Source organism: Ovis canadensis, chromosome X (assembly GCF_042477335.2).
Source record: "Ovis canadensis isolate MfBH-ARS-UI-01 breed Bighorn chromosome X, ARS-UI_OviCan_v2, whole genome shotgun sequence".
In the NCBI taxonomy this organism is placed as follows: domain Eukaryota; kingdom Metazoa; phylum Chordata; class Mammalia; order Artiodactyla; family Bovidae; genus Ovis; species Ovis canadensis.
This window is the reverse complement of record NC_091727.1, coordinates 62,871,517-62,893,434: the sequence shown is the minus strand read 5'-3', so window position 1 is coordinate 62,893,434 and position 21,918 is coordinate 62,871,517. Positions and strand designations below refer to the sequence as shown.

The 21,918-nt window shown below is 44.9% G+C and overlaps 1 protein-coding gene across 1 annotated transcript in view; it reads right to left on the bottom strand.

Moving 5' to 3' along the window:
• STARD8 (StAR related lipid transfer domain containing 8) overlaps positions 1–21,619 on the bottom strand; it is a 77,665-nt gene extending 56,046 nt beyond the window's left edge. Inside the window, exons 1-2 of the mRNA XM_070290270.1 lie at positions 21,381–21,619; positions 6,485–6,518 (exon numbers count right to left, since the gene is read on the bottom strand). Coding sequence (XP_070146371.1) covers positions 6,485–6,518; positions 21,381–21,425 — 79 coding nt within the window. The 5' untranslated portion in view covers positions 21,426–21,619. The remainder of the gene's footprint in view (positions 1–6,484; positions 6,519–21,380) is intronic.
• Between the last annotated feature and the right edge of the window lie 299 nt (positions 21,620–21,918).

The following is a 21,918-nucleotide window of genomic DNA, read 5'->3' as shown; positions in this document are numbered from 1 at the left end:
CCCAGTGAATCTCTGGGAACTCTAGAGTTCCTCAGAACTCAGTTCGTAAGCTACCAGTTAATATAAATATGGTCTTTAAGTGTCCTTCTTGTCTTGAGATGTAGGCAACCTCCAAGTTTCAAGGGTTTGGTGGAAATGTGTTTTACATGGATCTGTACCATTGACTGCAACTCTTAGCCTCTCAAAGCCTTGTCTCAAGACAATTTGTCATCTGGAGCCAGTGAGGGCTCTGTGTTAATGTGTAATAGCTAGTTCAGAGCTGAAAAGATAGGGAAGAATGTCTGCTGAGAAAAGAAGTCACTAGTCTAATTACCAGCAGTTCTTTCGCTGTGCCATCAAAAATAAATGGCAGTCCTTGCAGATTCATTGTTTGTGTGAGGCCCTGTGCTTACTTAGTTCTGGGAATATAGAGGTCAGTCAGATGTAGCTCTTGTATACCAACAACTCATGACCCATGGGATATACAGAAAAGAAAAGAAGCAAATGCAGAACAGCATGTTGTGTTATAATAGAGATATGGACAAGGTGGGCTTGTCCAGAGAACCAGAAGATGGCTTGACAAGCCAAGTAGGGGAGCTGGCAAAGATACACGCAGTGGACAGTCCAATATAAGAGCTCAGTGTATGTACAGGAAATACTGTCCCATGAGGCTCAGAAATGTGTGGGTGTGGTGGGAGATAAGAAAGAAAGATAGGTTATTAAGTTGTGAAGAACCTTAGTTGCCAGTGCAAAAAATCTGGATTTTGACCAAAGGTAGGGAACAATCAAAGGTTTTTGAGCATGACCAAATTTTTCTTTTAAAGAGAGAACTCTGACAGCAGTATGGAAGGTGGACTGGAAGGAAAAGCAAGCTGTCAGGGAGACCAGTTAGGAACCATAGAAACCATCCATGACAGAGCTCTTAATGGCCAAAATGGAGGACTATGACAGTGTGGGTGGAAAAGAAGGGACAGATTTGAGAAATATTACAGAGAAGTTTCATGGACACGATTTGGTGACTGGATGGTAGCCAGTAAGAGAGGGAGGAGCCCAGGCAATTTCCATGATTCTTGCTTGAGTTACAAGGTGGATAATAGTACATTAACCAAGAAAAAGAATCCTAGAGAAGGAGAAGGTTTCCAGGAAAATGATGAAGAACTATGACTTTTAGTGTTGAGTTTGAAGGATTCATGTGACTTCCTGGTGGAAGTGTCCAGTAACACTTCTCAGGTCCTTTCCAGATCTGTCATTCCATTTGCAGTTCCCATTCCTCCACCCAGCCTGTGTGTAGCTGTCCTTATTCTGATCAGCCCTTATTCTGATCAGCCCTTATTCTGATCTTCCGGATTGGCCCAGGCTGCAAAAATGGGCAACTAAGCTGTGGCTCAGGACATTTGCCTGGCCCATCTGCAAGCCTGGCTTTCTATTTTGTATTCCTGAAAGCAAGCATAGGGGACCTGGAATTCCCATCCCCTTTTGACCCCAAAAGAAGCTATTAGACTCTCCTCTATGGGTCTGGAAAGCCTTTCCCTATCCCAAAGAAACATCTTGAAATTGCCCTTTCCTCTGACCCTATCCCTGCCTCTCCCTCCTTTCAGTCTGACTCTGACAGGAACAAGGGGTGGAGGATGACACAGAGTAGAGTACAGATGATCTTGAGACCTTCTATTTCAACTTTCTTATTTTTCATACATGGAAATTGTGGCTCAGGCAGGGGAGACAACTAACTCAAGGTCACAGAAGGAGTTAATGTCAGATTTGGGATTAGATCTTGGAATTTTCAACCCATAGTCCAGTGTTATTTACCTTGGCTAAATTCACTGTAGACCACAGTTGAAAGATTTCCTGTTTCAAATGATAATCAATTCCAGGAACCCGCTAACTCAGTCGATTTTTATACTACTCCAAGTTGCTGGGTAAAATATCTGTCAATTGCTAGATAAGCTATGGCCCACAAATGTTCTTCATCAAAAGGCAAATGTTAAATGGCCAGATCTGTCAAGAATTAGTTACAATAATGATTTGGTCATTTTCAAAAGAGAGGAAGTTAATTATTATTATTCTGATAATTTTCATAGGCTCAATGTTTCGGTATACTCTCCTCTTGAGCCTTAGAAGTGATGTTTAATAGTAACTTAAATAAATATCTTTGTTTCTATTTTTCTCCCTTTTAAACTAGTCTTCTCTGCTCTCCCAGAGCTGGAGGGAAGGGTCTGAGGCATCTGATGGATGAAGTCTGGTGTTCAGGCCAAACCTGCCGCCAGGCTGAAGCCAGGTGGGCTGGGGAGCCAAGACTCTTGTTACAGGCCAACTATTACCCCCACCCCCTCACCAGGTCACCTCAGCCATTTCAACAGGAGCTTGGAGAGAAGTCCTGAATGGCTATAGGCAACAAAAGAAGTCTTGTGCACTGGGAACAAGAGGCCTCAGGGAGGATTTAGTGCAGGGCAGTGGGAGGGAAGGTTAGCAAGCTTCTCACCCCTGTGGGCTCCTGGGAAGGGGAGCTAATAGGTTAAACAGAAGTATAGGTTCTGTAAGTCAAGAAGTCATTGAATTTCATTCAGAGCAGTAAGATACCTTAGAGGCCATTTGGACCAAGCACTTCACTTTATAACTGGGAACACTAGGGCCGAGAGAGGGGGAGGGATAGGCCCAAGGTCACACAACTGGTCAAAGAGAGAGACAAAATGGGAACCTAGAACTTCTGGTACTCTGGTCAAGTGTTCTCACTTCAGTACCTGTGAGGCAGTTCCGAATGGTTCAGGTCAGAATTTGTTTGGAGGGAAGGGGCTCCTTTTAGGCTCCAGAACTTATTTCCAACTCAGGAGCAATTCGTTCTTAAGTAACAGGAATAAGGAGTATGGAGTGTTGTAGGGAGCCCAGGAGCATTCAGCAAGTCTTGGAGTGAGCCACAGAGGCCTAAAGGCCCGTTTGACCTGCCAGTTTATGTAACCACTACCTGTGGTTTCCAATGCTTGGTATATATGCAAGGGGTGATTTGGAGTGATACATCAATATTTTGAATTATGATAGATATATGTGAATTCATTATGTATTAGGAAAGCTGTAGCCAGTATCTCAATCCCTCATTTCATAGATATTTACAGCTTGGTGGTGGTTTAGTTGCTAAGTCATGTCCAACTCTTTTGCGACCTTGTGGACTGTAGCCCCCCAGGCTCCTCTGTCCATAGAATTTTCCAGGCAAGAATACTGGAGTGGTTTGCTGTTTCCTTTTCCAGGGGACCTTCCTGACCCAGGGACCCCGGGTCTCCTACACTGAAGTGAGGTTATAGTTTAAAATCAGGCTGAAGTAAAGAAACATAGTAAATACATACTGTACAGGATGAAACGATGCCAAAAACCGTGAAGTTGGTTCACCAATAAGTGAAATTTGGAGAATATTGTGTTAGCAGATGCTTGGGCCATGATGGCAGGATCATCAAAGGTCATTCAAGCCATCCTCCTGGGCCTGGGCAGCATTATATATGTTGAAGCCAGTTAGATGTTCATAATGTTGATGCCTTTGAACTGTGGTACTGGAGAAGACTCTTGAGAGTCCCTTGGACTGCAAGGACATCCAACCAGTCCATCCTAAAGGAGACCAGTCCTGGGTGTTCATTGGAAGGACTGATGCTGAGGCTGAAACTCTAATACTTTGGCCACCTCATGTGAAGAGTTGACTCATTGGAAAAGACCCTGATGCTGGGAGGGATTGGGGGCAGGAGGAGAAGGGGACGACAGAGGATGAAATGGCTGGATGGCATCACCAACTCGATGCACATGAGTTTGGGTGAACTCCGGGAGTTGGTGATGGACAGGGAGGCCTGGCATGCTGCGATTCATGGGGTCATAAAGAGTCGGACACGACTGAGCAACTGAACTGAACTGAACTGAATGTTCTCCTGTGCAGATGGCGCCAAAGATTTGCTCTGTCCATGAAACCACTAGGAGAGAAGCAGTAACATGACAGAGAAACCTTTGATTGACTAATCTTAATAGGAAGAAGGTTACATATGCAAAGCATCCTCAGTCATCAGCTTTGAGTCAATGTCTTGACTTTTTCTTCTCTAAAAGGTCCCTGGTCAGTCCTCCCCTTCACCATTTCCATTCTACTCTGGTGGAAACTTGCAAGAATGGCATATGAAAACACAACAGGCTCAGTGTACAGATAGAACACTGAGAGTCATAGAGGGGAAAGTTCTTAAGATCCTTCAAACATGAGTTGTGCAGTCAAGACTAGATCCCAGGCTTCAAATGCTTATTCCACATTTGCTGCCCTGCAATTCCTTCTTCATTGCCCTCTTGGCACATTCCCCTCAATCTAACCCCAAACAGGCATCTATAGCCTCCACTGAAGTCCTGGCTAGTACAACTCACTTTCTTTAAGACCTTCTAAACTCATCAAGGGGCCAAGAAACTGGTAACATTGGTCATATCAGAGAGGATTGCTGAGTGGTGAAGAGACAGGCATAGGGAGATTTTGTATTTTCATATCTCTTGAATTTTAAAACAAGTGAAAGCATAACCTCATCCCCCCAAATCAATAATAAATCAAGAGTTCTCTCCCTCCCTGAGCTATATTTCAAAGATAATCATATTTGCTCAGCACTTTGATGTTTTAAATGAACCATTTATTACAATCCATGCAAGAACCCCATGAAGTAAGCTCCATTTTATAGACATGGCCACTGGTCCAGAGAGAGGAATTCCATGCCTGGGCCCACACAGTGAATTGCTTATGAACCAGGTCCTTCGATTTTTGGTGTCTTGCTGCTTCCACTGTCATAGTCACATAAACTCTTAATTTGTTGCAAACTGGCTTTCAATCAGCCTAAGGCAATGTGTTCACATTTGTCCTTAAATAGACATTTTCAAACTTTAACCTAGAGAAGCAGCACAAAAGTCAATTCTAGCTCAGTTCTGTAGGTGACAACCTCTTCTGCCTGGTCTTACCCTCTAAAAGACACTCCTCTTTCCTCTAGAAACCACAGACCATCCAAGCCACCTGGTGCCCACCCTCCCAGGATGCAGCCCTGGCAATTTAGCCTGGCACAGACAATCTAATGAGGCAACCTGGTAACTTCTGCCAGTGCTTTTTTCTGGGAAGGGTCATTAAATCTTCAGGACCTGAAGATTTCTTTTTAGCCTTTGCAGCTGGTGTCTCTGAAATAGTGAAGTTTGTCCTTTCCCCACTATGGGCAGCCCACATATATTGTGCCCCCAGAAGTCTCTGTTGCAAAGTAGGAACTGTGTTCTGCAAGAAGCTCTGGAAGGAGATGGGGGAGGTTGGGGAGAGGGAGGCAGTGGAGAGAAACAGATGTATGCTGCATGCTGATCAAAGCAGTGTTCCTGCTCTAAAATGGGTCCCCTCTCATCTGCTGTCAGGGCAATGCAATAAACACCTTCCCTGCTGGCTTTTCTTTTTGAGCAGCCACCACCCAATACCTCAGGGTCCTAAGGTGGAAAAGCCCTTAGAAGGTCACCAGATCCTTTCTCTGCCTCCTTGTAAGACCAGTGACCTGGGGAGGTCCTCAGGAGCAAGGGCTCCAGTTGTCTATTCCAACATCTTACCAAGATGCTCTGCACAGGCTCTTAGCATCCCAGTCCTTAATTGGTGCCTTTCTGTTTCCCTTAGCCCCAACCCTAACTGCCATCTAGCAGCCATGCTCATTCAAGTCCTGAGCTCATCCTGATGAAAAACTGTAGCCAGTGGAAATGGCTGAGGTCAGGTTGGAGCCAAGAGGATGACCTAGATGACCTCAGAAAAGCCCATTTGATGCCAGGAGTCCAGGCTCTGGCAGCAATTCTTTCCTGGAAAATATCTTTCTTTCTCTTTCTCCCCAAAGCAGTCATCTCTAAACAACTGTGTCCTCTTCAACGGAAGGTAGGTGCTCCAGAATGCCACCCACTTGTTCACACCTAAGTGGGATATCAGAGGCAGAAGACAGTTAAGCAAAGAAATTTGTAGGAGAAGAAAGAGAGGGATTTTTCTCCCTCAAGGCTATGTATATCCCTTCAGTCTTAACTGACTCTCTTGGTAGATTTCCAAATAAAGTAAGCATTGGAAATATCACAGATATCGAACTCCAAATGCCAAGTCTCTTTCCTTCACCTCTTCTTACCTGTTCCCTTTCCCAACATATCTCCCATGCCTGATATACTTTCTTGTGAAAAGAAAGCATCTGAGAAAAAGGGAAACATATGGGTGGCTGCCACTTGCTGATAGCTCTATAGGGAGACCTTCCCCTGGTTCCCTGACTGGAGAAAATCATCCATCTGAGAAACACAGAAGTTCTGCATGCTCATTCACTTCAAAAGACCTCAGAAGTGGACCTTGGGAAAGGAGCTCGGGAAATGCCCACTGGAGGGAGACAGAGGACATCTCCAGCTTCGGCACTAGGCCATCAGCTCCACAGCCCAGACACCTGATCAGCTAATCTGTGAGGATCACTGAGAAGCTCAGTGCTATCGCATGCTACGTGTGAGCCCCACCTTACACACTTACCGGCATTCTTCCTCCCCTGCAGCAATGGGAAGCACTGTAAAATAAAGAGAGAAGAAATTAAGGCATTACAGAGCCCCACAAAATATTAGAATCAGAAGGAATCCTTGAAGTCAGCAAGTTCAATCTACCCATTTTACAGAAAAGCACATAGAGGCCCACAGAAAAGGAAAATGAGGTACATGTTGAGAGCAAAGTGGAGCTTAGGAGCTCAGACTCCTGACTGCCCACTCCACACTACTTTCTCCCACTCCACTGACTGACTCCTCTGGTTCATGTCATTATCATAGAATAAGAGCACCTCCAAGTCAGGAGATCGGAGGCAGTCTGTGCAGGTCACAGTACTGTTCCAAGGCCTGACAATAAGAATTCACATAGAATCAGTCAGCATTTGCTTGGAACATACCATCCTTGGCATAGAGTCAGCCAGGTTAGAAGCAAGGTATGTTGGTGGAAAAAGCAATATTTGGAATTGGAAAGCTCAAGTTCCAATAGGGCTCCCTTTATTGCTTATGTAACATTAGATATTACCCATAACCTTTCAAAACTCACTTTCTGCATCCATAAGCCTAGGATAGTAAATAATCCCAAGTTCACATATTTTGTAAGAAATTGCAATACACAAAAATATTTTAAATGATAAAGAATATTAAAAATTAACTCATTGAAAATATTTATACAGCACCCTCTCCTCCATGGATCACAGCCTTGTGATGGTGAAGGGGCTTGTGTAACTTAATGAAGCTATGAGCCATGCTATGCAGGGCCACCCAAGATGGATGGGTCATAGTGAAAAGTTCTGACAAAATGTGGTCAACTGGCGGAGGAAATGGCCACCCACTGCAATATTCCTGCCATGAGAACCCCATGAACAGTATGAAAAAGCAAAAAGACGTGATACTGGAGGATGAGTCTCCCAGAAGTCGTCCAGTATGCCACTGGGGAAGAGCGGAGAGTAATTACTAATAGCTCTCCAGAAAGAATGAAGCAGTTGGGCCAAAGCAGAAATGACACACAGTTGCAGATATGTCTGGTGGTAACAGTAAAGCCCAATGTTGTAAAGAATGATATTGCATAGGAACCTGGAATGTTAAGTCCATGAATCAAGGTAAATAGAACATGGTCAATCAGGAGATGGCAAGAGTGAACATCAACAGTGTAGGAATCAGTGAACTAAAAGTGATGGAAATGGGTGGCTTTAATTCAGATGACCATTATATTTACTACTGAGGGCAAGATTCTTTTAGAAGAAATGGAATAACTCTTATAGTCAACAAAAGAGTCCAAAATGCAGTACTTGGGTGCAATCTCAAAAATGACAGAATGATCTCAGGTCATTTCCAAGGCAAACCATTCAACATCACAGTAATCCAAGTCTATGCCCCAACCACTGATGCTGAAGAAGCTGAAGTTGACTGGTTCTATGAAGACCTACCACACCTTCTAGGACTAACACACACACACAAAGATGTCTTTTGCATCATTGGGGATTGGGATGCCAAAGTAGGAAGTTAAGAGATACCCAGAATAAAAGGCAAGTTTGGCCTTGGAGTACAAAATGAAGCAGGGCAAAGGCTAACAGAGTTTTGTTAAGAGAACACACTGGTCATAGCAAACACCCTTTTCCAACAATTAAAGATACAACTCTATATATGGACATCACCAGACGGTCAATACAGAAATCAGACAGATTATGTTATTTGCAGCTGAAGATAGAGAAGCTCTATACAGTCAGCAAAAACAAGATCAGGAGCTGACTGTGGCTCAGATCATGAACTCCTTAGTGCAAAATTCAGGTTTAAATTGAAGAAAGTAGGGAAAACCACTAGACCATTCAGGTATGACCTAAATCAAATCCTTTATAATTATACAGTGGAAGTGATAAATAAATTCAAGGGATTAGATCTGATAGAGTGCCTGAAGAACTATGGACTGAGTTTCATAACATCGTATAGGAGGCAATGACCAAAACTATCCCAAAGAAAAAGAAACGCGAGAAGGAAAAATGATTGTCTGAGGAGTGCTTGCAAATAGCTGAGGAAAGAAGAGAAGCAAAAAGCAAAGGAGAAAGGGAAAGATATAGCCAACTGAACTCAGAGTCCCAGAGAATAGCAAGGAGAGATAAGAAGGCCTTCTTAAATGAACAATGCAAAGAAATAGGGAGAAACAATAGGATGCAAAAGATGAGAGATCTCTTCAAGAAAATTGGAGATAGCAAAGGAACATTTCATGCAAGGATGGGCACAATAAAGGACAGAAACGGTAAGGACCTAACAGAGGCAGAAGAGATTAAGAAAAGATGGCAAGAATATACAGAAGTATACAAGAAAGGTCTTAATGACCCAGAAAACCATGATGGTGTTGTCACTCACCTAGAACCAGACATCCTGGAATGTGAAGTCAAGTGGGCCTTAGGAAGCATTACTATGAACAAAGCTAGTGGAGATGATGGAATTCCAGCTGAGCTATTTCAAATCCTAAAAGATGATGCAATTTAAGTGCTACACTCAATGTGTCAGTAATTTTGGAAAGCTCAGCTGTGGCCGCAAGACTGGAAAAGGTCAGTTTTCATTCTAATTCCAAAGAAGGGCAATGCCAAAGAATGTTCAAACTACCATATAACTGTGCTCATTTTACATGCTAGCAAGGTTATGCTCAAAATTCTTCAACCAAGGCTTCGGCAGTATGTGGACCAAAAACTTTCAAATGTACAAGCTCCATTTAGAAAAGGTAGAGGAGCCAGAGATCAAATTGCCAACATTCATTGGATCACAGAGAAAGCAAGGGAATTCCAGGGAAACATCTGCTTCATTGCCTACACTAATGCCTCTGACTGTATGGATCTCAACAAACTGTGGAAAATTCTTAAAAGAGATGGGAGTACTAGACCACCTTACCTGTCTCCTAGGAAACCTGTATGCGTGTCAAGAAGCAACACTTAGAACTGGACATGGAACAATGGACTGATTCAAAATTGGGAAAGTAGTATGACATGGCTGAATGTTGTCACTTTGTTTATTTGACTTATATGCAGAGTACATCATGAGAAATGCTGGGCTGAATGAATCATAAGCTAGAGTCAAGATTACCAGAAGAAATATCAACAACCTCAGATATGTAGATGATACCACTCTAATGGCAGAAAGTGAAGAGGAAGGAACTAAGGAGCCTCTTGATGATGGTAAAATGGGAGAATGAAAAAACTAGCTTGAAACTCAACATCAAAAAACTAAGATCATGGCATCCAGTCCCATTATTTCATGGCAAATAGAAGGGGAAAAAGTGGAAGCAGTGACAGGTTTTATTTTCTTGGGCTGCAAAATTACTGCAGAAATTGACTGCAGCTTTGGAAGGAAAGCTATGATAAACCTAGATAGCATATTAAAAAGCAGAGACATCAATTTGCTGACAAAAGTGTGTATGGTTCAAGTTCAGGTTTTTCCAGTAGTTATACAGATGTGAGAGTTGGGCCATAAATAAGGCTGAGCACCAAAAAATTGATGATTTCAAATTGTGGTGCTGGAGAAGACTCTTGAGAGTCCCTTAGACTGCAAGGAGATCAAACCAGTCAGTCCTAAAGGAAATCAGTCCTGATTATTCACTGGAAGGACTGATGATGAAGCTGAAGCTCTAATACTTTGGCCATCTGATGTGAAGAACTGACTCACTGGAAAAGACCCTGATGCTGGGAAAGATTGAGGGCAGGAAGAGAAGGGGGCAACAGAGGATGAGATGGTTGGATGGCCTCATTGACTGAATGGACATGAGTTTGAGTGATCTCTGGGAGATAGAGAAGGACAGGGAAGCCTGGTGTGCTGCAGTCCATGGGGTTGCAAAGAGTCAGCTACAAGTTAGCGACTAAACAATAACAACAACATCAATGCCCTACAAGACACTATAATAGATGCTAAGAATATAGCATAGATTTAGATAGATAAGGTCCCTGCCCTCATGGAGCAGGGACAAATCACAAATAGGTAAATAAGTCAATAAGTAAATTATAGCTATCAGTAAGATCCAAGAAGGAGAAACCTTAAAACCAGGATGAGGTAGAAAGTGATAGGATAGATGGAATAGGCAGGGATTGCTTTAGAAAAGGTGACCAGAGAGTGTCTCTCAGGGGTGCTGAACTTTGAGCAGACGCTTGAATGATAAGAAGGAGCCAACAATGTGACAATCTGTGTACAGAACATTCCAAACAGAGGTTGAGAGAGTCAAGTGCCAAATTATGCAGGGTTTTGAAGGCCAGGGTGAGGATTTTGGCTTTGATTCAAATGATGTTAAGTAGCTATCGGAGGGCATAGAACAAGAGACTGGCAATCATAGAGAGATCACTCTGGCTGCTGTGTGCAGAATGGATTGTGGAACTAAAGAGGAAGCAGGGAGTCTCTCTTAGAAGGCCTTTGCAATAGTGCAGGTAAGCAATGTTGGTGGCTTAGGTTAAAATGATAGTGGTCAAATGTGAATACAATAGTTAAGGAAAGAAAGAAGGGTTCCTCTTAGAGGTGGAAGAGATTTCTTGCCTATGCTCCTGCCTTCAAGCAGCTAGTCTCTAAGCCACCCAAAATCTTATAAGGAAATGAGTTGCCATAGTACTTTTCACCTCTCTTATCCTTGCACAGATTGCTTTACCAGGTGCAGACACTTGACCACAATGATTTCTAGTCCCAGGAGATTAATATAAGCCCTAGCGACCCTGAAATGAAAAAAGTCAAATCTACCTTTGTAGACTGAAAGACAAAATCTGGTGACTCTCCAACCCACAATTGGCCACAAGAGAGAGTAGGGGTAAGAGGTGTCCCTCTTGAGTGTTCCCTGGCAAAATCCTCAAGAGACATTAGTCTCAGGGAGATGGAAATTTCTAGAATGAGATAGGTATAAAGAGAGGGAAAAGCCCAGTTGAGAGAGACTAATGAAATTCTCCTACAAAGCTCCAAAGTGGACCCATGATTAAACAAGTCAATATAATTTTCAGTGGTGGACAAAAAGGGAGTAAAAAAGAAGGTTGAAGAGGTGGGAGGGAAAGTGGAAGAAGGGCCCTGTGAGATCCTAACTGTGACAGTTCTGGAAAATTAGGAGATGAACTGGTGGGTAGGACACACTGTTATTCTGAAATCGTATTCTATTCATATTAAATTCCCTCCTCTCCTACCCTAAACCACTAAAGGTGTAAGAGAATTGAGGATCATTCAGGAGCTAATTAGGCTTTAAATTTACACAGGTATTTGCAGGTTATAAATAAGTAAGCTATCACAAAGTAGACTGTCATAAACAAGGTAGGTTTTCTTATGCTCATGTAACACATGAGGAAAATGAGGCCCAGAGAAGAGAAATTACTTATCCAAGGCCATACAGCAGTAAATGGCAGAACCAAGTTTACAGTTTAGGCTGATGGGACTCCCAGTTTTATTTTATCCTATTCTTTTCTCTCTGGGGTCCAGGATAACCTGGCCATGAAACCCACTCTTCTTTGGACCCTGATCTTGGCACTATTTTGGTAGCTGAGAGGCTTACAAGGGAAAATGGGGTATGAAATTTTACATCACAGAGTTTGCTACAGGATGAAAATTCTTTTTGTTTCTTGGTTGTAAAACATATTCTTTTACATGGAGATTCTGGACAGAGGAGCCAGGAGCCCAGCAGTTGTAGAGATAGGCACTCTGGAAGAAGACCAGGATTGGTGGTAACAATTGGTTCCCATCCAATTGGTTCCCATCCAGTGACTCATTCAGTTACTCATTCATCCATTTACTCACTATGAGCCTCTAAGGGCCAGGCCCTTTAATAGGTACCCAGGGCTTCAGATAAATTAGATATATTCCTTCCCCTTGAGGAATTCATGGTCAAGTGGGGGCAAGAGGTAGGCCACAAGTACAGATCATCACAATTCCATGTAAATACTGGAAGAAAATCACGACAGGAGGAATAGAAATAAAGTCAAGGAGGTATGGAAGCATGAGATTTGAGGAACAGTGTATAAGCTATCCAGGAACACTCTGGAGAGCAGAGTGCCAGACAGAGAGTAAGAACTGGGTGTGGAGCAGTGGTCAGGGCCAAATCATGAAGAAACCTGTAGGTCAGTGTGATAGAACTTGAACTTTATCCAGAGCCCAGTGGGGAACTCTTGAAGGGGCCTAATCAAGGTTTATGTTTCAAGATGCCTCTGTCTGTTGAGTGAGGAATTGGGAATCTGAGTGGGAGAGGTTAGGTAAAACTTGAGACAGGGAGGCTGGAGAAGATTGGGTCAGTGGCCTTTGGGATCAGAAAACAAGACACTGACAATATGAACTGTCTACATAGTGGGACCACAGTAAGTGACAGGATGCGGGAGATAAAGAGAAGTTGAGGATGAGTCCAAAGTTTCTGGCCTGGGCAACCAGTTAATAGCACCAGGTGGAGGTGCTATTAACTGGGGTCAGGAACAGAGGGAAAGGCCTGATTGGGGTAAGTGGGAGGGTAATTTTCTTTTTGTAATGAATCTCATTTTGAACCTCTCAGATTTGAAGCCTATGTGGAACATCTGCTCAGAACTGTACAGTAGCCCCAGCAGTGGACCTGCAGATACAAACTTACACAGAAGCAGACATGGTTCTTGTGTTTGAGGTGCTTGCCATCTAGTGGGAAACAGAGTAGCTAGACAGAAAGAGACAGATACAGAGTTTTTGAGAGAAAAAGAGAATTTTATTGAAAGAGTATAAAAAGAGAGAGCCAGAGCCCAAAGGGGGATGGATACAGGAAGCTGGTCTCTGAGTGAGAAGTCAAAGGGTCTGCGAGGGATAGTTTGGAGGCCATCCACAAAGACTACTGACAGGCTTTGTCCAGACTTGAAGAGTTCTCAGCATCATTGGTGGATTCAGAGCTCACCATTCCAGCATCCTCTCTGCTGGGCCTGCAGGCCCAGTACTTGTCCTGCTATCTGAAGGCAAGTCAGTGGGGACTTTTCGTCTTTTCTTTGCCTGGCTTCCCTGCTCCGCCTCAACCCCTGGCCAGTCCTGTGCCACAGGCCCCAGCCTAGGGCTGGTCATGAGAGCACGTTCTTGACATTCCAGCCTCCCCCAGCCTTCTCAGCTGGACCACACAGAGCCCTATTCACAGTCTGGGCCCCCCTCCTTAGTGGGCTATCACCACCCTCAGGCCCAGACTGTGTGTTGCCAAGAAAGACTGTGGCCACTGTGGGAAGGAGACTCCCTGATCCCTCCATAGCTGATTCCTCTGTCTCTTGGGGTCTCTCTGTCAGGAGAGGGTTCAGTGGCTTTGGTTACTTGTCTGTGCATGTGAGTGCAAGTGTGTTCTATGCACTCAGCCAACTTCCTTTAGGCTGGGCCTAAAATAGAGGCTGTGTTGGGCTGGACATAGGGGTGGATAAGACACAGGTTGGATCCTTAAAGGAGTTCACAGTCCAGCATGGAGGTAGCTGGGTACGTGGAGGGCGGTGTGCAGGTGAGGGCTGGATTGAGCCTGCCACCAGGTCTTCAGTTGGAACACTGGCGTCATGGTGTCACTTTGAAACCCCATCCCAGTGGCCTGGGAACATGTGTTCATGGGTAGGGTGTGAAATCTGGGTGTGAGGTGGTGTGGTCCTGAGGGATGCCAATTTCTTCTCTGGAAAGAACAGAAGAGACATTTAAAGGGGGAGAGAGATTTAAAATGGGACTGAGTGATAGCAGGCATTCTGGTCATGTGCCTTTGACCAGTTCTTTGCTAGACCTCAGACTTGTTGCCTATAATGATAGGTGGGTCCCTGATCATTCTAATCCTTTCATCACAAGGAAGAGGGTGAAGGAAAATTCCAGCTGGGAAAAGACACTATAAGAAAGGATTTCAGGAAGGCCTTTGTAGAACTCAAACTGGGACAGCATTTTGAGGAATCCCAGAGGGTTCTTTTTTTCCTTTCTCTGAGGGTGCAAGCTATCCCAGACTTAGCTTGAAATGTGTGAGCCTCTCAGAAGTTCTGACTCTCCTTTCCCACCCACCAGAACTACCATGGTCTAATAACCCACCCACCCTTAAAAGGGGATCCAACCTGTAGCCTCAGGGATACTGGTCTGTATATCATTTTCTAACTCACCCACTGACAGCTATCCTGCTGCCTTGGGCTCTTTTTGCCTTAATTCCTTCCTGCCAGTCCTGGTGGAGTGTTTTTTGCTCCTTTCCCACTCCTCACTTGGCCTGCACCACGCCAGGTCTGGTTCCTTGCCTTTGGGCCCGTATCGCCCCAGCCTTCTCCAGCTTCATGCCCTCCTGCCCTCCCCATGTCCACAAGAGGCAGAGAGCTGGGCTGGAGAGGAGAGACAGCGAGAGGAAGAGAGAGAGCACAAACAGCTGCAACTCCCAGGGGTTCTCTGGACAATCTCAGGAATGTCACATCCCAAAGATTTGATTTTCCCACCAGCCAACAGGGACCCTCTTTCCTGCCTAGAGCTTGGGAGTCCCTCTGGGAGAGGGGCCTTAGACAGGGTGAGTGCAGTAAGGGACTGGAGAGGGGAGATGCAATGGTACCACAGCAGAATGGGGCCTCTTTTTCAGATTCTGAACTAGTTTGACCCAGAGTGGGTGTAAGGGTAGAGATAGGAAGAGCTAGTGGAATGGCCTAAACAACTCAATTCCTGAGCCTGAGGGTAGTAATATCAGTGTTTCCTTCTGTCTTTTTATCTCCACAGAATGTCACCAATTCTAGGCTTTCTTTGGGCAGGTAGAATTTCACCCCATTCTATGGATGAGGAAACTGAGGGCCTAAGCCATGGGCCCAGGATCACAAGAGCAACCCATGAACTATCTTCAAATTTAAGTCAAATTTTCTAAGTACATACTGTGCAGCAAGCCCTTTCACATGCAATCAATTTTGAAGTGGAGACTATTATCCCCATATTGTAGATGAGGAAACTGAGGCTCTGAAGGGGGAGGAAAAGGCAGAATCTGGGCTCCCAGTTCCATTTCCAGCAGCTACTACATTGTATCATCATACTGCATTCTTCTCTGAAGCTTCCAGGGGGACCCAGGCCAGATTAGCTAAAAAGGCCAGAGAATTTTAACTCACACCCATTTCCAGGGCCTCAAACCCCATTTTCCAAATGCAGAACTTCCTTTCCTCTGCCCCTTGGCAGTTGCAGCCTTGGAGCTGCTAGTCTAACTGGACTCCAAGGTCCCTAGTGGCAGAGGCTGCTCAGGGGTGGGCCAAAGGGATGGGATCGAGGAGTTCCACTCCCTAACTCCACTGTGAAACCTCTGACCTCACATCCCAGCACAGGCTGCCTGAGCTGCTGCTCCCTGTTATTGTTACTAGTGATTTGGAAATGCAGGCCAGGCCCTGGCTCCCAGAGCTTCTTAGGCTATTCTCCAGCCCTAGGGGCTGCTGGGAGGACTGGCCTTCAGGGCAGGCTCATTTGTCTGAGCCTGGGCTCAGCTCCACTCCCCAGGGAACTTGAGTGGAAATCACTGACATTTGGGGAGCAGATTTTTTTTCACTTAGCTTAAAAGTTCAGAGAAGTATATATTGTCAACTTGAAAAAAAAATTGCACAACCTAAAACTTGAGAATTACTTGAGAAATTCTTAAGAAAAACTTGAGAATTTTATTTGACAGTCTTTCTGAGGGCTTCAAGCCCGGAAGACAACCTCTCAGGTAGCTCTGAAGGACTGCTGCAAAGATGTAAAGGAAGAGCCAGGATATACAGAGCTTTCAAAGACCAGAGAGTTGGAATATCAAAAGATTAGTGTTAATTAAATAAAACCAGATATCTCAAGTTAATGAATGTAGCACTTTTCTGTGTGTGGGAAGATGCAAGAGTCTTGTTTGTTTGTTTGTTTGTTTTTCAGTCAATGATAGTAAGTATAATGAGAGTTATTGAAGCTGGAAGGACTTTCAGAGATAAACCAATCTAACCCCCTCATTTTATAGATGGAAAAAAACTGAGGCAGAGATTACATAAACATAGTGGAAAGAACATGGATTTTGGACCTTGATTACCTGTATTTAAAATCCCAAGTTTATCACTTAATAGCTGTGTGACCTTGGATAAATTTCCTAACTGTTCTGTATTTCAGTCAAATGAGAATGATGAGTGCAATAGCACCCACCTTGCAGAGTTGATTGTGATAATGAAATGAGTTAATGTTTGTGAAGGACTTGGTACAGTGTCTACCATATACCATGCGCTCTATAAATGTAGCTAATCGCTTCTTTCTGCAGTGCTTTGGGCTGGGGCATGGGTGGGGGCACAGTGTAAGGAACTGGCATTGCCAATTTGTAGGTTTTCCCACTTTCTTCTTCCTCCACCAGCCATATCACCAGACATGTCCTCCATTCCCAGTAACCCCTACTCATACTCTTTTTGGTACCAAAGAAGCTGAAGGCAAAGTAAGAATTTGTGTCCAAAACATGAGTCAGAGTAAAAGCTTTGATTCCTATTCCCCATCTTACCTCCTTAGTGCCCATGGGCACTTCTCCCACTCCCCAAAACAAATACTGTCCAATCTCAGATGGTTCTTGAGCAAACTTCACCAACTGTGCTGAGATGAGGCAACTGGAGGAGAAGGGGCAAATTCTGGAGGTTCTCACCCCTATCCCTTGATTTTTGCAGCTGTGCTGTTGCAGAAAGTACCCTAGTCTCCAGTTAAGCTTTTCCTTTGCCTTGAGAACTAGGCAGATTTGCACACACAGAAGGGGGTGCTTGAGAGTGTGTTCTTGTGTGAACTCACGAGAGCCCTCATGCACATCTGCACTCATAGGCCTGGCTGTGTGAGTGTACAGTGACTGGGCAAAAGCATGGCATTGTTGGTTGGACCAAAACTGGATGGCCAACCTTGACAAAGTTCCCCAGTTTACAAGGGATTTTTCAGTCTGATTTGCTTTGCCTCCAATAGAAGCAGGTAGGTGAGACGAGGTTATTACCACATGCATTTATGTGCATGTGTGTGGCAGTCCTGCCGGAATTGCTGTTATAGTCTACCAGAGACAAGTGGTGTTTGGATTTTGCCACAGAGCAAGTAGAAGGACTACAGACTATGTGTGGATCTGGTCACCCTATGTGCGACCTTGGGCACATCTCTTCCCCTCTTTGAGCCTCAGTTTCCTCATCCATAGTTTGAAGAGAGGAAAAGGGAGGGAGAAACAGATGACCTCATTGAACCTCGTCATCCTTGATATTGTGTGATTAGCTATGTCTGTTCTAAGGGGAAAGAACTGAGGGCCAGCAGGGAGTACTGATCCTCTCAAAGTCAGCTAGAGGTCATGGCTGATATGGAACTCCAGCTGCATTCTCCACCTCCCAGGTCAGTGCCATCCAGGACCTAATAAGCTCGCCCGATACAAAGAGAGTAACATAAGAGAGGATCCATGTTCTGGGCACTCATGATGTGTATCACACCATGCTTGGTCTGGAATGGGGCAAAAGGACACATCAGAGAAATGGTCCTGTGTGTATGCGTGTGAGTATGAGGCTGAGGGGACTCTCATGCATACACAGTGCTATGTTGAGAGGTCATGGATAACTTCTCAACCTTCACTGGCCTCCAGGGAAGACGCATCAGACATGTATGGAACTATTTACACTGAGTTCATCTCACATCCAAACACCTTACCCTTGGGCTACTCCTAACCCCAGCACAGCTCAAGGCAGTCCTGGACCCTGGCCTGACCTCTTCCCACCTTCCCAGTAACACTAACTTCTGAAGTATCACCCTTCAGCTCCCAAACAGGTTGTTTCTGGTCCTAGAGTCAGACAGGGCCAGAGGAGAGGGCTGAAGAGGAGTTGTGGCAAAGGAGCCAGTGAGACTTGAGTTCTTAACCCTGGAGTTGCCAAACATGGAATAACCTTTGTTCTTTCCGCCAATGCTCCCAGTGAATAGTTCAGAAATCTACTGCCAATGAGTCATGTGTACTGACCACTTATTTCACACCAGGCACTTTAAAGATGCAACATTCTCAAATCCTCATAGATCTCTGTGAGGCAGGCCCTGATTAGTGTTATTTTGCAGACAAGGAAACTGAGGCTCACAGAGGACTTGCTTAAAAGCACACAGCTCAGGTGTGTGTGTGTGTGTGTGTGCACGCGTGTGCGCATGTGATGGGGTCAGGGCTGGGATTCTAAGTTTCTTTGCTTCCTCCCTCTTCAAATATCCTCAGCTGATGGAGAGTTCCACGTGGCGCTGGATGCTAGGAGCTCAGTTTCCCCATCAGGACCACAAGAAGGTAAAATGAGACATCTGAAATGGCCATTTCAGCTACGGCAGGTTCAGGCATGGCCATGCCCCTCCCTGTAGGCAGCTTCTGCATCTGCCACAGCTCCCTCCCACACAGCCAAGCAATTGCTCACAAGGGGCCCAGCTCAGAGAGGCAGGGTGGCTCAGGGCATCCCATACCCCTGACTGGGTTTACAAGCCCAGAAGTCCTGCCTATTTGACTGGGTCTGCAAAGCAGTAGTGCTGGAAAAAGAGACACAAAACTCAAGGTGTACTTAGGTCTGGCAGGCCGCCTCTTATTCTGAGATCTGTGTGTTGATTCATGTCTGCCACAACCCTGTGTGTGCACGTGTGTCTTTAAGCTGTATGCATGCTTCTGTATGTCTAATTGTGAGTGTGCCTGCAAGCTCATGCATAGGAGAGTATCTGTTTGTGTGCATGCATGCCTACCTCTGTATGTGCATGTGTGCATGTGTGTGAGTCTACATGCTTGTGGATGTGTACTATCTGTGTGTGCATGTGTGATTGTGCATGTATTTGCCTCTATGTGTGTATGTGTGTGTGCACACACTTGAATGGTGTGTCTATGTGTATGTGTGTGTAGCTGAGAGTATGCAGAAACACAGGTGTAGGCTCCATCTTTGTGGACACACACGTGAGTGAATGTGTGCATGTGTGCTAATGTCTGGAACCAGGGATAGAGGTCCCTGACTTTTTCTTGAGGGTCTCTGACCCCAACAGTCTCTAAGAGACTGTCATTGGTGAGAGCATTTGCCGGGAGTCTGACAGATTGGGGTAATGAGTGCAACGGGATTTAAATCCATGCCAAACATCCAGAATAGTTCTCCAGGGAGTGGACAGTCATATCAGTCTGGTGTCCAACCTCATAGGTACTTTCACCTCCACTTTGCCCTGCTCTTCTCATTGGATCCATCTCTCATCATCTGCTCTCTACTCCTTACTGCCATCGCAGCCACCTTCCTGGCTTTCACATCGCTACTTGGGACCCTCCACACCATTTTTACCCAAGGCCACTGGAGTGATTTTCTTAAAACTGTCCACTTAACTATATCCATACTTTATTGAACTCCATCCTCTAAAACAACAGTCCTCAGATTTTGGAATTTCATGGATGAGGAAGGCAATATTTAAATAAATGAGGAAGGGAACAGTCAGAGTATTGGAAACTTTATTTTCCTGAGGACAAAAATTTTTTAAATCTCACACTTCTATTTCATAAAAATAAATTATTTGAACGCCACCCCCATAAGAAGTAATAGTAATCTCTAAATAAAGAATAGTCCTTTGACTTGAATTAATTTAGCTTTCTGAAAACTGCAATGCATTAGCCCTACCCTTCTCATGTTTTACTGCAGATGAGTGAAAAGCTCATTTGAGAACCTCACTAGGTGAGGGCCAGGAACACACGGATCAATTCCAAATTCTATGGGAGGTAGACTCTTGTCCTCCATCTCCAGCTTCTCTCTCCTCAAACCCTGCAATAAGGCACGTGATGAAACCAGCCCTTCCTCCAACCCATCACTGCCTCCAGACTCTTGCTGATGAAGTTCCCTCTGCCAGGCATGCCTGGAATGCCCTTCCCCCCATTTGGACTGACAAACTTCTCTTCCTTCAAGCTCAGCCCAAATGTGACCTCCTGTGAATCTATTCCAAGCTCCTCCAACGATGCCAGCTTGACTTTCATCTTGTCTTCTATGTAGTCAGGCTAGTTGTCAAAAGTTCTCCCTACTGGGTGCAGCTATGGGAAGCCATATAGTGTCAACAAGACTATGGATTTAGGAGTTCAGATCCCATCTCTGCCAATCATATCTGAGTGATCTTGTAAATATTTCTTGATCATTCATACTGTCCATTCCCCATCTATAAAAGCAGGAAAACAATGGCTTGCTTATGGCGAAAATCACCATCACAGTTGACAAACGGAAAGTGCCTATGTCTGACACATACCATATGTGAAATAAATATCAGTTCCCTGATTCTTTAAAGCAGAAATCATATCCTCTACATCCTCATGGGTCCTGCTGTGCTGTGTATCCCGCATGTACAAGATATTGCAAGCACTCAACCACTATTTATTGACCAACTAACCATCTAGCATAGTGTCTGGCATATGTCTTGATAAAGATTTAACAATTTTCTTACCTCTTCTTTGAGGACAAAAGCTATTTGGTTTTTTGTGTAATTCCTGTGGTGCCTAACACAGAGTAGGTATTTAATATATGTTGAAGGAAATTAGTAGCAATAATCATAATAATAGTTACCATTACTTGTATGGTATGGATGCTACATGCCAGGCATCACACTAGGAACTTTACACACATTGTCTCTTATATTTCCATACATTTAATATGTAAACAATAACACCAACCTCACCACCCTATAAAGTTGGTGTCTCTATTGTCTTTATTTTAAAGCTGAGGAAATGGAGGCTCAGAAAGGTTAAGAATCTTGCCTTTGTGGCAAGGCCAGGGAAGCAACAGAGGCAAGTTTTAGAAGAAGAGCCAGCCAGCTGTCTTATTTCTGTGAGAAAGCAGTAGAAGATCACAGAGCTGTTGTCAAAGGCAAGACTTGAACCCAAGCCTTTCTAGCTCCAAGGTAGTCTCAGAAGCCTATCTGCCTTCCAGCCAGCACTCAGTGGTCCCCAGCTGCCTCCTTCAAACCAGAGCAGTGGAGTGGGCTGGGGCTAGGTAACCTCTTACCTTCACTTTCCTGAAGCAAGCCCAAAACACGTCCAACAGAGGCATGGTGGGGTGAGGGGAACTGGCAGGGCCCAGCAGAGCTCTGCTGGGCACAGGTCTCTCCCTTTCTGGGGACCAGGCTACCCAGGCCCCGGGGCTCAGCCAGAGCTAGCTCTGATCCGGTGCTCCATCAGCGGCTCATCTTGGGAAGAGGCGGAGAGCAGCGGCCTGAGCTCAGCTCGCCTGCACTTTTCCCGGAGGGCCCGAGGGAGGGAAGGAGGGAGGGAGGGAGGGAGGAAGAGAGACTAGCTGAGGAGGAGGGGCCAGGAGGCGGGTCGCTGATTCAAACTCGGCACCGTTAACCAGTTGGCTGGTATTGGACAGCAATGTCAATTGAAATTCCCTGAATTTCAGCTCCCAAGCTTGGAGCATCCAGCCTGCTGCAGCTTACCCGCCAGTCCTGCCACCTGCACGCTGGCCTGCTTGGCTCCTGCCACCTGCGAATGATACACCAGCCCTTCCTGGGGGCCTCTGGGTAAAACCGAGACCACACAGGGAC